This window comes from Onychomys torridus, chromosome 7, assembly GCF_903995425.1.
Source record: "Onychomys torridus chromosome 7, mOncTor1.1, whole genome shotgun sequence".
NCBI classification, from domain to species: domain Eukaryota; kingdom Metazoa; phylum Chordata; class Mammalia; order Rodentia; family Cricetidae; genus Onychomys; species Onychomys torridus.
Window position 1 is genome coordinate 56,807,405 of NC_050449.1, and position 13,827 is coordinate 56,821,231.

At 45.2% G+C, this 13,827-nt stretch overlaps 1 protein-coding gene across 4 annotated transcripts in view; it reads right to left on the bottom strand.

Moving 5' to 3' along the window:
- The window catches only part of Map2k5 (mitogen-activated protein kinase kinase 5), a 234,619-nt gene that overhangs the window by 182,439 nt on the left and 38,353 nt on the right, over positions 1 to 13,827 (bottom strand). For all 4 annotated transcript variants that reach the window (XR_004945416.1, XM_036192310.1, XM_036192309.1 and 1 more), the window contains 3 exons: positions 11,842 to 11,882; positions 10,866 to 10,933; positions 2,461 to 2,509 (listed from right to left, as the gene is read on the bottom strand). Coding sequence is in view for 3 of the 4 variants with exons in the window: in XM_036192310.1 (XP_036048203.1) it covers positions 2,461 to 2,509; positions 10,866 to 10,933; positions 11,842 to 11,882 (158 nt within the window). In the remaining variant the exon portion in view is untranslated. The remainder of the gene's footprint in view (positions 1 to 2,460; positions 2,510 to 10,865; positions 10,934 to 11,841; positions 11,883 to 13,827) is intronic.

The following is a 13,827-nucleotide window of genomic DNA, read 5'->3' on the forward strand; positions in this document are numbered from 1 at the left end:
TCCCACTTTATAGAGCAGAGACTAATCGGAAAACACAAGCCAGTCAAATGTTTCTTATGAACTGTTGACACTCTATCAATGCTGAATCAATTGGTGGCATTTACTCTGAGTGACAGAAAAGAAATAAATATTTATATCACATAACCTATATCAATGAACCCAGGCAGAAAGCTATTTCTAACCTGTCAATATTTGATTATCTTGAAGAATCATGTCCCTTTCTGTTAATGATTAATATGAATTCCTTATGAAATCTAAGTGGAGGCTAGTGGAAAGGCAAATCATTATTAATGCTTGAGAGCTTAAACCACTAAAATAAAACTACACTCAAGTGTTCAAGTATCGTTAAATGTGACTTACATCTTCCATAGCAAATGGTGTCAGTGTTCAGTCCTGCGATTTACGGACACCCACGCCATCTGCATTACTTCACCACAATGCAATCTCGCCCTCAGTCAGTTACTCCCAGCACCAACAGAGGAATTAGTACAAGCAGGTGTTTTGAAAGCATACGGAGGAACAGCACTCTCATCTCTCATTAGTTATTTGTTTTTGAGCAAAAGTAAGCATAAGATAAGCTTATCTTTAAAAATAAAAAGAAAGAAACTGCCACACTGTTTACTGTGGGGCTAGCATATTCCCAAGAGAAAGCAATAAACAATATTTAAGTGTCAAAACCATTGCCGAGCCAATCTCCCACTGCGGAGACCCTCATAACTGACCCTACTACGATATTTGTGGGGCTGTGTTTTTTGTCAAAACATTAGGGGCATTTCAGAATGCTGGTGTGTGTGTGTGTGTGTGTGTGTGTGTGTGTGTGTGTGTGTATGTGTGTGTGTGTGTGTGTGTGTGTGTGTGTGTGTACACGCATGCTGTGAAAATGAAGTGGTTTTCATTTTGGAAAGAAGACTGTATGACAGGCTATTTTCCATTGCCTAGGTTGAATAAACGTAGTTAAAACTTCTTAATTTATGTCTATTTTGAAATATATTTTCCAGCTGAAGAACACGAGTGGCTTGTACATCAATTACAATTAGTGATGAAAATGCAAGCATGCTGAAGATATATAAACGGCCTGGGCACAGTACTCTGGTTTTTGTTCATGCTGGATCTGCACACATACCAGGCACACGTATCAGGTGCAGACCTTGCTCTAAACTAACCCAAGGCAAAAGCAGTAAGTAAATGCATCTAACATTTGGAGGCTGAGGATGTAGCTCTGGCTTAGAATACCCAGGCAACGGGCTTGGCCCCTAACATAGTCTCTCTCAGAATCTGAGACTACTGGAGTTAGACAGACACACAACCACCACCAAGCCAGATTCTCTTCCACTGTATGTGAAGCATTTAACGACTAGAGTTTAAGCACACTGGCTGAGAGGCTGTGAGAACCAGATCAATTCAATTTTTTGTAACTATTCAAAAGACTGTGTGCCAAACTTGCAGAAGTGCTTCTACATGTGACCCACACACAGTGTCACAGGTGTTATTCGGGGACAAGTGTGAGGATCCAGCTTTGTCCTCTTGACACGCTCCACTACAAGTCCTTGATTCACGAAATGGCAACAAGGCTTACAGAGGTCGGTGTGCGGAGGCACTGAATAAGCATCGGGGATAATTAAGACCTCAGCCTTCGAAACGTGGACGGAAGTGAAGAGCAGTTAAGAAAATCAATAAGAGTCTTTTATTTGCAGTGACACAGATGTCTCAGTCAATAGAGCCTAATAGGCAGGCTTGATCGCAATGGACAGGCGCTGCCTGCAAGGCTATCAAAGGGTCTGCGCAGTAACACACATTAAAAGGCATTTATGTTGCTACTGAGGAATTGCAGCCCCTGTAGGTAGCTTCATTTACCAGTGAATGTTTAAAAGCACTATACGTTTTCAGAAGTGTCCATTTACTTGAATCAAAATTAGTGAAAAATAAGTGGCCTGCAGGCCTGTTTGTCCTTTCTGGCCGGGGTAGGTCATTCAGTTTCAGATGGCCCATCGACAAGGCAAAGCAAGGTTCCCTGAAGCCTAGGGACTCGTGTGCCACAGTCTGCCTAGCCTGGCTTCAGTCCCCACAAAAGCCAGTGCTGGTCTCTGGACAAAAGAGGAGATAAGGCTGGAAAGTAACAGTCTTCCCCCTTTGTCCCCAAAGATAATGAAAGAAACAGTCACTTCAGAACACAGGGCCCTGTCAACAACCCGCGGGTTGATGACTTGTTCAGAACTGATTAACTTTTTTAAACTGAGGTGGCAGTGGGGTGTGTTTACAGTGCCTCAATCTGCTGGGAGTGAAACCCATTAGCTCAGGTTGAAAACCATGCTGCAGATTGTTCTGCCAATCAAATTAGGCTGTGGCATTCATTTATGATAAGAAGAAATGCACACTCTTCATCACTTAATACTCGACTATGGCTACACTCTGGACAGTAACAGAGTACTATTCTGATGTTTAGTCTGCAACAATACTTACCTGGCCATTGGCCAGTATCTTTTTCAATTCAGCCGAGGACTTCTTCAAGCTGCAAAGAAAAGATACTGTCAGTGGCAAGGTCACGGACAACTCTCAACACCACTGCAAATTCTAGACGGGGCTGAGAATGCGGCTCAGGCAGTAGACCACTCGCCCGCATGCACCAGGCCCTGCACTGATCCTTAAAAAGAGGTAAACAAGCCGGGCGGTGGTGGCACATTCCTTTAATCCCAGCACTTGGGAGGCAGAGGCAGGCAGATCTCTGTGAGTTCGAGGCCAGCCTGGGCTACCAAGTGAGTTCCAGGAAAAGCACAAAGCTACACAGGAAAACCCTGTCTCGAAAAAACCAAAAAAAAAAAAAAAAGGTAAACAGAGTGAGCTGGGCTGGCACATACCTATAATCCCAAGAAGCAAGCGGAGCAGCAGTTCAAGATCATCCTCAGCTACACAAGGAGTGTGAGGCCAGCCTGGGCTGTATGAGAACTTGTCTAACAATTCATAATAATAATAATGATAATGATAATAATAATAAATCTGGACTAAAATATGCCTTTGTTTGAAGCATAGACTATGCTCCCCTTCCCTGTATACGGTTTTCACTGTTGTTTTAAGAATGCCAAAGGAATCAAGGAGGACTGAATCCCATGAGTCTAGGAAGCAGACTATGTAGTGGGCCGGTAGCTCCTCTACAATGATTTCTGGGCTTCACACCTGATACACAGAATGCTGAACAAGTGCACCCTGGGACTATTCTCTGGCAGCAGAGATTACAGGACTCTAAACTACAGCCGGATTACGCTCTAGTCTCTTACTACAGATAAGAGTTATTACTCACTCGGCTCCCTGGAAACAGATACACAGAAGCCATTGTCAGCAGCTCTCTTGGAATGTCAATTCCTCTCTCTATAAAATAGGCGGCATATCTGCATTATAGGTTACCAGCCAAATGAAACATTACCAAACAGCACTGTCTTGTACACCACAGGCTGCCTTCTCTTTCCTTTGCTTTCCTAGGAAACGCAGCTTCCATGATTATTTAGTGATTATTAAAATGTCCTCTGAACATATATGGCTATTTGAGACCTAGTAAGACAGAGTGCATCTCACAGGCCCTGACCTCAGTACGTAGAACAGTGGGGCCTGGTGTCATGTTTAAGTTTGTTGGGGTCATGCTCTCCACAGAGACTGTGGGATACCCACCTCCTTCCTTTTGCCTTTCTCTGCTTCCTTCACCAGGAACTGCTTCCCGGTTTCTTTCACCACATGGTCCCACTATGGAATGCTGCCCTAGCATCAGGCAGAAATCAGTGGGACCTACCTGTGCACAAAATCTGTCTATACTGTGGACCACAATAAACATTCCTTCTTTATTAGCTGATCCTCAGGCATCTTTTCCGTAGCAGAAGATAATACATCATGTAAACATTTCTGCAGATAAATTTAGTCAAAGTGCTTAAGAAAGAGGGATGGCTGTATGAAGTTCTCAAGTTTTATAACAGGTTAAACCTCTACAAATCACCCCACTAAGGAACAAGGGGTATAAAATGGCACCTCCCAGGCTGGAAAGAAAGTTCAGTGGTTAAGAGCCCTGGCTGCTCTTTCAAAGTAACCAGGTTTGGTTCCCAGCACCCACATGGTGGTTCACAACCATCTGAAACTTCAGTTCTAGTTAAACATGACACCTTCTTCTGGCCTCTGCAGACACTGCGTGAACATCATGCACAGACATATCACACATGAGGGCAAAACACTTGCACACAAACAAACAAATAATCTTTAAAACAAACACTACTATTCTCTTTGAAATGTAGAGCTGACCACACTATGTTCCCAGCCAGATAAACTCCCACTTCTGGTTTTCACCAGTGTGGATCTTCCTCTACACTCTTGTCTGAGACTGGAAGCTCCCTGAGAACAGAGACCTCAAATCATTCTGGTATGCTCCACTCCCTCCTTGCACCTGAACAGCTAGGTGCTAAATGTTCAAGAAGTGGTGGTCAATATTACTCTGTGACAGGTGTAGCGGTAACATGGAAAGACATAAAGGTCTAAATATAGCAGGAAGCAAACAGGATCAGGACCTAACCTGAACCACATTGGTATTTCACCTGACACTATTAAAACATGAAACTGGAGATGACCTCAGGCCTCAAGCTGGGCCTTCAGCTGATAATCATTCTCTCTCACCATTCCTTAAAATTCTGCTACTAGGCCTCAACTCTTGCTTTTGTTTGTTTGTCTGTCTGTTTGTTTGTTTGTTTCGAGACAGGGTTTCTCTGTGTAGTTTTGGTGCCTATCCTGGATCTTGTTCTATAGACCAGGCTGACCTCGAACTCACAGAGATCCGCCTGGCTCTGTCTCCCGAGTGCTGGGATTAAAGGTGTGCGCCACCACTGCCTAGCTAGTTCCTGCTTTTTAAAAACTGTCTAAGATACGCCTTCACCTAAGGATTCTAGGCTAATAATGTCCTCCAGAGTGCAATCAGATAGGGAAATAGTCAAGAATTTTGTAGGCTGGAACAAAAGCTACAATATATACCCCCAAAAATGAACAGCTGCCTCAAATCCAGTCCAATTACCAACATGGTCATGGCAATTCTGCTTACAGAGTGCTGAGCAATGCCAGGCACTGCTGCAGGGCTACAGTAGATTCTCCAGAGTAAGCCCTCAAGAACTTACAGGAATCTTGTCCAAATTCAGATTATCACTTCCACTTACACACACTTGTCTGAGAAATATTTAAATCTTTGTATTCCCAAAAATGACTCTCAATCTGGTCATTCTGGTTATGGTAAAGACATAAACAATCAAACAAAGGCTCCACAGACAGTCCATTATGTCATAAACTTAAATAATAGCACGTTCATGGCATTTATAAAATGCCCTTCATCCAAGCAACAAATATGATTCCTTAACAAAGCTCCATCAATCTTACACTAGCAGTGGACAAACGGAGAGCTTAATCATCCTAATTTTATAGAAGGAGAAGGCCACGCTATTTAGAAAGGCCTTGGCAGAGGGACTTGAATTCAGTAACTATGACCTAGGAAGACCATGCAGGTTGACAAGCTTAGTCTAACAAATGACCATTCACCTATGCCAAAAGACAACTTAGTCTTTACACTGATTCCATTACATGCCTGTATCTATACGTGTTTATCTAGTTTGAAAAGGGTAGGAGGAGTAGCACTTAGGGGTAAAGTATATGTTTAGCATGTGCAAGGTCTTAGCATGAAAAAACAAAAAGTTTCATCCAGTAAATTTGTTTTGGACTCTGATTATTCAACATTTTAATTCTGTCTATAAGAACTTGAGTTACCCAAACCCCTTTGAAAATGTTTTAAAATGTAATTGCACTAATTGTAAGCTGGTTGTACCACCTGAGGAAAGACGCTGAGCTATCCAAAGTTTAAAAGAATGAAAGCACAGGGCTGAGGGCTGGAGAGATGGCTCAGGGGTTAAGAGCACTGGCTGCTCATGCCTAGGAGCTGGGTTCCATTCCCAACATCCACAAAGAGGCCCAGAACCACCTGTAGCTCCAGTTCCAGGGCATCTGATGAGCTTTTCTGGGCTCCACAGGCACCGTATACACCTGGTACACATGCATGCCTGCAGGCACAGTACCCATACACAGTTTTTATTGAGGTAGAGTTGGACATGGTTGCTCTTATCTATAATCCCAGCACTTAGAAGACTGAGATAGGAAGACTGCTGTGATTTCAAGGTCAATGTTGGTTACATGGTGAGTTCTAGGCTGTCCAGTCTATAGTGTAAGATGCTGTCTCAGAAACTAAAAAGAAAAACCAAAGGGAAATTAAAAAGACTAGAAATGATGTCATAAAAACAGAGCAAGTTGGGAGAACTCAGTTGGAGGGAGATGTGAAATTAGACGTAAGTATACACAGCCACCTACTCACTCATCCTAGCAAACACTCGGGTGCCACACCTCAGACCAGGGCTTGCAGTGGGCACACTGCCGTCACTGCTCTCCTAGAATACTGATGCTACTGGAGACCAAGATGATGGCGCTCCAATGTGCTCACTACTATAGCCAAAAGAGGCAGGGGTGGGGGTGGGGCACAGGGTCCACAGAACGCCTGCTATAGCTTGGCAGGTGGGTGGTGACAGGGGTTCACACAGGGCATCTGCTATAGCCTGGCAGGTAGGTGGGGCACAGGGGTCCACACAGGGCACCTGCTATAGCTTGGCAGGTGGGTGGTGACTGGGGTCCAGATAGGGCACTTGCTATAGTTTGGCAAGTGGGTGGTGAGTGGGGTCCAGACAGGGCACCTGCTATAGCTTGGCAAGTGGGTGGTGACATGGATCCACATAGGGTGCCTGCTATCACTTGGTGGGTAGATGGTGATCAAGAACAGCGATCAGAAGATGGTTTGGTTCTCAAAGATAGTCAAGATTAGCCAGATTGAAAGAGAAGGTGATGAAGAAAAGAGTGAGGTAGCAACAGATAGATGTGCAGGCTCAGTAGTGACAGGGTGAGTACCACGTGCTCACCAGCAAGGCTGAAGTGCATAGAGTGCCTCTATGCAAACAATACCCCTCAAGACCGATGGAGGCCTCACTGCATCCTTAAGTAGGAAATGGTGCCTCAGAACTGTACCTTAGGGTTCCAGTTTGGAGCTGGTTTATTCTTGAATGGTCCACTTAGAGTGTCAATGCTGAGGGTGTGGACTTTGAAAAGATTCTAGTGGGAGATGAATATGTAAGTTGGAGGTGTGTCCTCAAAAGGGATTGCAGAACCCTGTCCTCAAAAGGGATTGCAGAACCCAGTCTCACTCTTTCCGGTTCCCTGCATCAGTCACTCTGAATGAGGAGGGACAGTCACAAGGGGTCATCACCAAGGCCTGTCCTGGGCCATTGGGCTTTCAATGCCCCAAACTGTGAGTTAAGTAAACTTTTTATCTCAACACAATGAACTATCTCGGGTATTCCATTATAGTAAAGAGGTGACTAATACAATTAGCAAGGCTGTCCCAGCTAAGGTAGAGAGACAGACAGCAGACTGTGGAGATTTCCCTGGAGCATCAGTGCAGCCACAGGGATGCTGCAAGTGGGCAGGTGCAGAGCTCCTAGGAAGGGTCAGGCTACTGGAAGGATGTGGTACGGGAGAGAAGATTGTATGAAGAGCTCAGCTGAAAGAGGGAACAGTCATGTTCTGGGGACAAAACTCCATCTTTACGAGTGGGTGCTGAATCCAAGCTCAGAAAGGAAGAGCTTCTTAAGATGGACCTCAATGAAAACGAAGGGCAGCCTTGACCCAGAAGTGCATGCCTAGCCAGGATGCTGGGAAGAGCCTGGGTGTCCATTTGGCAAAGCACAGGGGTCAAGCATCAAAGGAGAGCAGGGTAGGCTGGCGCTTCTCTCCTGCTCCCACAGGCCAAGTATCTACCAACGTCGGGCTGGCTTGCCTCACAGCCCTCTCTGGCTCTCCAAGCCAGGGAAGGCCCGCTGGACCATCTAGGCCCCATGTGACCTGACTCCTGTCTGCAGCCTTGCCTTCCACCCCTTGTGTTGCTCTCCTCCAACTTCCCGGCACCTCTCCTCATGCTCCAGCCAACCAGCCCACTTTCAAACATGCCAGCTCTTTCACCTCAGGGCCTTACCACAGGCACGTCCCTCTAGCTCTATGTCTTTATTGTGATATAACTTGGTCCTCCTTGTACATTAGGTCTGGATGGAAACCTCACTTTCCCCAAGGAGCCAGCTCTGAGTACTCAGTTTAACTGGAAACATACTCCTGTCTAGTGTTTCTCTCTGCATGCATACGCTTCCTTCACAACACTATTGCCATGTCATATTCCTAGGACAGCAACTAACGAATGAGGGGCACCCAATATATACCTGCTGGTCAGTTATCAACCTGGGGCACAGGACACGGCCAACGTAGGGTACCATATTAAAAACACCCATACGACCTTTTCAATTAACATTCTTCCCATGACAGGAATCCTTCCTATGCTTACTGTCTAGGAGGCTGCCAGATCTACCCCCAAGTGAAGATGCCAGGATGAAACTGGGAGATAACCAGATGGTGAAGCTTCGTCCGATCCAAGAGTCTCACAACACTTCACGAAGAGACATGACAGTTTTTATTTACCCCAAGCTAATCCTTACCTGTGGCTACAATGATGTAGAAAACTGGAAGTATACTGCTTCTCTGATCTGAAATCTCTGCAATTCCATCTGGCTTTTTATGCCATAACAAAAGTATAATCTAAAACACCAGGGAAAACCTTGTCCTTCCCCAGGGTTCACGTACCATTTGTGTGCACACCATCTTTTCTGGAATCAGTGGTACCACTGAAAGGTTCTACCTTCCTGGAGCTCTGTGAACAAGGAGTCCTCTACCCATATGCCTCTACTCTGCAGGACCCTGACTCACGTGTCCAGGCAGTAAGGAGAGAGGAATGCAAAGCAGTGTCTGGCAGGGCCAAGCCCTCTGTGGAGAAGCAAACATCTGCCCCACATGTCCAGGCAGGTGACGTGCTGGTGACTACTAGCTAACTGCACTCTAAGGTGGAACCAACTGTTCAAGAAGACACCAACTGTTAGAGCCCTGTGTCCTCCGCTGGAAGGTGAGTGGGTAGACACTGACACCGGAGTCAAAACCATCGAAGCAGCTTAGGAAGAACCTGGTGGAGGGGCTCTTAGGCCAAATAGGACTGTGGAGATGGTGTGGTGGGACACACCAGTAATCCTAGCACCTGGGGGAGATGAGGCAAGGGGATTACCACATGTTTGAGGTCTTCCTGGGCTACATAATTCAAAAGTTAAAGAAAAACATATGGGTTAGAGAGCTGGTTCAGTGGCTAAGAGTACTTACTGCTCTTGCAGAGAACCCAAGCTTGGTTCCCAGAGCCCAGGTGGAGGCTCACAACCATCTGTAACTCCAGTTCTAGGAGTTCCAACCACCTCTTCTGGCCTCGGTGGGCACTGCGCACACATGGGTTGCAGTTTCATACAAGCACACACTCATGAATATAAAAGAAAATGTTCACATTTTTAAGAGAAAATAAAGGACTGGGCAGGATCACAGGAGCAGAGGTCTCTCTGTGGCTTCCATTATTAAGATGTAAGCACCCCTACAGATGTGCCCACCATGAGGAGAGTGGCCGACAAGGGACCCTCACACAGCCTGTGCCAGGCCAGCTGGACTTACCGCCTCCAAAACCGTGAGCCAGAGTCAAATCAGAACCCACAGCTGCAGACCCAGGACTGTGGGTAAAGGACAGAAGGCATGTGGGGAAAGCAGAAGCCCAGACTGCACCTCAGCCCATAAAAGGCTGTGCACACACTGACTAAAGCCCAGAGGCCAGGGACCTTCAGTGCAGGACGGAAGAAGGGTTTTCGGGTTCTGTCAGCTTTTCAGCCACCATTGTGACTCTGCAATCCAGAGCAACCACCTTCCAGCATCGCCCCACGGTGAGGAATGCGATGTTTACTAGCAGACTAACTGGACACACACACAAAATGTCCCAAGTCGCCCTTTTGACCATAGTGTGGCAGTTAAGTTCAGGCACATAAGAAGGCTTTGAAAGGCTCAAGATCTGCTCCAGTGTGGGGTGATGCTGGCATGAATTAACAAAAATGATCTTCCTGTTACAGGAGCTTTAATCTCCTGGACAGCCAAAGATGCCACTAATGAGGCACACTTCGGTCAAGTTAGATGTCACCATTTGACTCTTCCCCTGACTCTGTCTGGTGAAGAGGCCAGCAGATAATAACACTGTCAAAAGATGGACAAGCAAGAAAGACTTGGGATTACACAGCCTCTGACTGCACCAAGACCTGAGACAGGCACAGAATAGTTCATACAATTTGGAGACTAGGGCAGAACTACTCTACAACAAAATGAATGGTGTAACATGTCAATTCCACCTTCTGTATCTTGAGTCATTCATTCATTCACTCATTCATTCATTCATTCATTCATTGTGTATGGGTGTGTGTGGTAAAGGTGTGTGTTTGTGTATACATATTTGTGCACATGTGGAAGCCAGAGGTTCATATATGATATTTTTCTCAATGGCTCACAGTCTTATATTTTATGGCTACACCTCCCCAGAACTGGAAACTCAGATGTGTGCTGCCACATCTGGATTTTACATGGGGGCTAGAATCCAAACTCAGGCCCTCACGCTTGCCTGGCAGGCATTTTATCTTTTGGCCACCGGCCACCTCATCTACCTCTAATTTCAGCTTTCTACGTTGTCTTTTTTCTCTTCAGCCAATATGCATCGAGGGCTGTCTGGCTAGTCCACTCCCTTTACAGCCACCTCCACTTTTTACCTGACAGAACAGACACGTGTTGACCAAGCCCCTTCCCTCCCCTCCCCCAGCCCTGGAGAGAGGCTAGCAGCAGGGTACACTTCCCGTGTTTGTCCTCACCTATTGCTTGGAAGTGAGTCTGAGACCACAGGGCTAGTATGTTGAGATGGTCCAGCCCGTGTATTCACCTATAGGTAAAGAGAGAAGTCTGATCAGCCTTGTGTTCTGAGGACACAGTTCTAATTAACCTATAATTCACCACACAAAGTCTCATCTCACTATGAAGGTTAATTAGCTTGTTGCTAGACAGACCCACAGTTGGAGTGTATTCAGTATATAGGTTACAGAACTGTACAATCCATATATTACATAATCCCCTATCCCTGGCATTATTCAAATACTTAAATAGTGCTGTAAGAAAGAGAAACAGAGGGGCAAAACCCTAGCTCACTGTCTAGAACAACAGAAATGCGGAATGCCCAGGAAAGTGCATTAAGCGTGTGTCTGGGGTTCAGTAGCAAACCTCAGGATGCCACCCCCTTCCAGCTCGACAACTGCTTCTCATTCACTAGAAAATGAGGGCCAAGTAATTAATTATAAAACACTTGAGCCTAATAAAATAGCCAGCTTTTCTTTCATATGTGAAGCCTTGAGCAGAGATCCAGAATTTAAAACACTCAGAACAATGAAAAGGCATTAACTAGATATGTGTTTCAAACATAAATATGTCGAGAGAAGAGGGAGGGCACCCTGTGTGCAATATGTTTATGTGCTTAATTAATCACCAAAATGAAGTCCATGTTCTCACTCAAATGAATCTTTGTCGAGAACAGACCCCAGGATCATCCCAGAGAAACTGACCAACAACACAATTCCAAGTGACTGAGAAAATACAGCCCCAAAGGCCCAGGATCCAAGTACATACACAGCGTAAGCAAACACAGATGCCGCCCTTCCACCCCACCACTCAAAAACAGAGAAAAAAAGATTGCTTGTCAGAGCTTGAGAAAGTGCAGTTTTATTTGACATTTCAATAAGTGGAACACAGCATTACAAATCCATCTAACTTTACTGAAACAATTATTGAAATTCGTACCTTCAGGCCATGTATGTTCCGTTCCCCAGGAGGCTTGCAGGCTGAAACAGTAATTGACTAAATTGTAGAACACATCAGGGCCATTTACAAATTTGCTCAAAATGAATCGTTTAAAAAGAAATGAGGGTGACACCAAAATTAGCAGAGAGAAATGATTGAAAAGTGGCCCCCAAGACCCAAGGTGGGAATTATGAACCGGGTTCCTAACTGGCAGGAGTGAGCGTTTCTAAATGCAGAGAGCTTTCTGACACCACTTCACAGGAATTCCAATTTCTGCTTAAAACATGCCAAAATCACGTTAGCTGAACTAAAATGACGGACTCCTCCCGTGGCTCAGACTTCTGCAGTCCTCCCTCACCCACTGAACTGCACGAGGATGTGCAGTCAAAGGATGTGCAAAACAGCAGCCTCTGCTTTTGCTGCTCTGAAGGGGGGGGGGGGGAAGGGTTCTTGAATGCCAAAAAGATTGCTATAGACTCCAAGATGGACTATGCAAGTCTGGGCATGTTCAGATTTTGTGTAGCCACAAGCAATCAGATTCACTAAAACACGGACATACACCTTAAAGAGGTTTCTTGATATCTGCTCCTATTTAGCTCTGAAGACAATGTAGGGCCAGGGAAAATGACAGGAATTTCCCAGCACCACCCTGGGCGACAAGTGAGACACTTCTAACCCTGCAGCTGCTTCTTCATCATGTCTAAAACACAAAGCGTTCTAGCCATGTTATAGACTGGATCTGTTCAAATACCAGAGTGCCTTACAACAGGCTGGTCAGAGGCTGTCAATTCTGACTGATTGCTTAGGAAAGGGTGGATTTGATTTTTTTTTTTCTTTCTCTGTTTCTGACAATAGAAATCAAGCTGCTCAAGAAGACATGCATGCTAATTACAAGGTGTGGGTTAGTTTTTCCTGGGGATTTGAGTAAATTTGAATTTATTACTTTATTAGGACTGGAGAGATGGTTCAGTGGTTAAGAGCACTGGCTGCTCTTCCGGAGGACCCAGGTTCGATTCCCAGCACCCACATGGTGGTTCACAACCATTTCTAATCCTAGAGGTTCCAAGGCATCCAACACCTATTCTGACCTTCTCCAGTTCCCATACACACATGGTCAGGCACATACTCAGGTACACAAATACACATAAAATAAAATAAATAAATATAATTCTAAAAATGAATTAAGTTATTCCAAAATATTATCCCCAAAATATATCTCAACATGAATAAATGTTTTTTTTTTCTCTAAGTGCATAAGATATTTAATTCACTAAGACTCCAACTCTCTCTTTAAAACACAAAATAACTCTTTGAACAAAACAACAGCTCTTGGAAGACCTTTAGTATTCCCTCAGACTGTTGCCTCTGCAGGAAAAAGGGTGGTGAGCCAAGGACTAAGCGAGACCCCAGCCATCTTCTCTAACTGAAAGCCTGCTTGCTTCTCAACTGCCTCTTCAAACCTTTGTGATTAGAAATCTAAACAGCCATGTTGCACTCAAAAGCCTAGCAACCTCATATATCCTGAAGTTAAAAAGGCAGTTACTATAACGCTAGCCAATTTTCATACTTATTAATATTTAACACAGCTCTGAGCCACAGGGAAGACTTGGCTGTGAACCAGGAGTGGAATACTATTCAAGACACCAGTGCCACTTGGAATGAGGAGAACGTGTGGTTAGAGTCAAATCATGACCTCCTGTCCCACCAACCGGCTCAGTCCAAAGATTCTTCTTCACATGGGGCCTAGGCACAGCCTGTAGGGCTTGAGACCCTCTGACCAACCAGGAAGGTCAAGGGAACGCCTGCCATGTCCACATTCTAAGTGTGCATTGTCCTAGCATGACCAAAAGCAACCGGGGAGGGAATGGTCTTTTGAGCATACACAGGTTATAGTCCATCAGAGAAGAGGCCAAGGCAGAGGCCTGGAGGAACGGAAGCAGAAGTCATAAGGGCTGCGAACTGACTTGCTACCAGACTCACATGTCT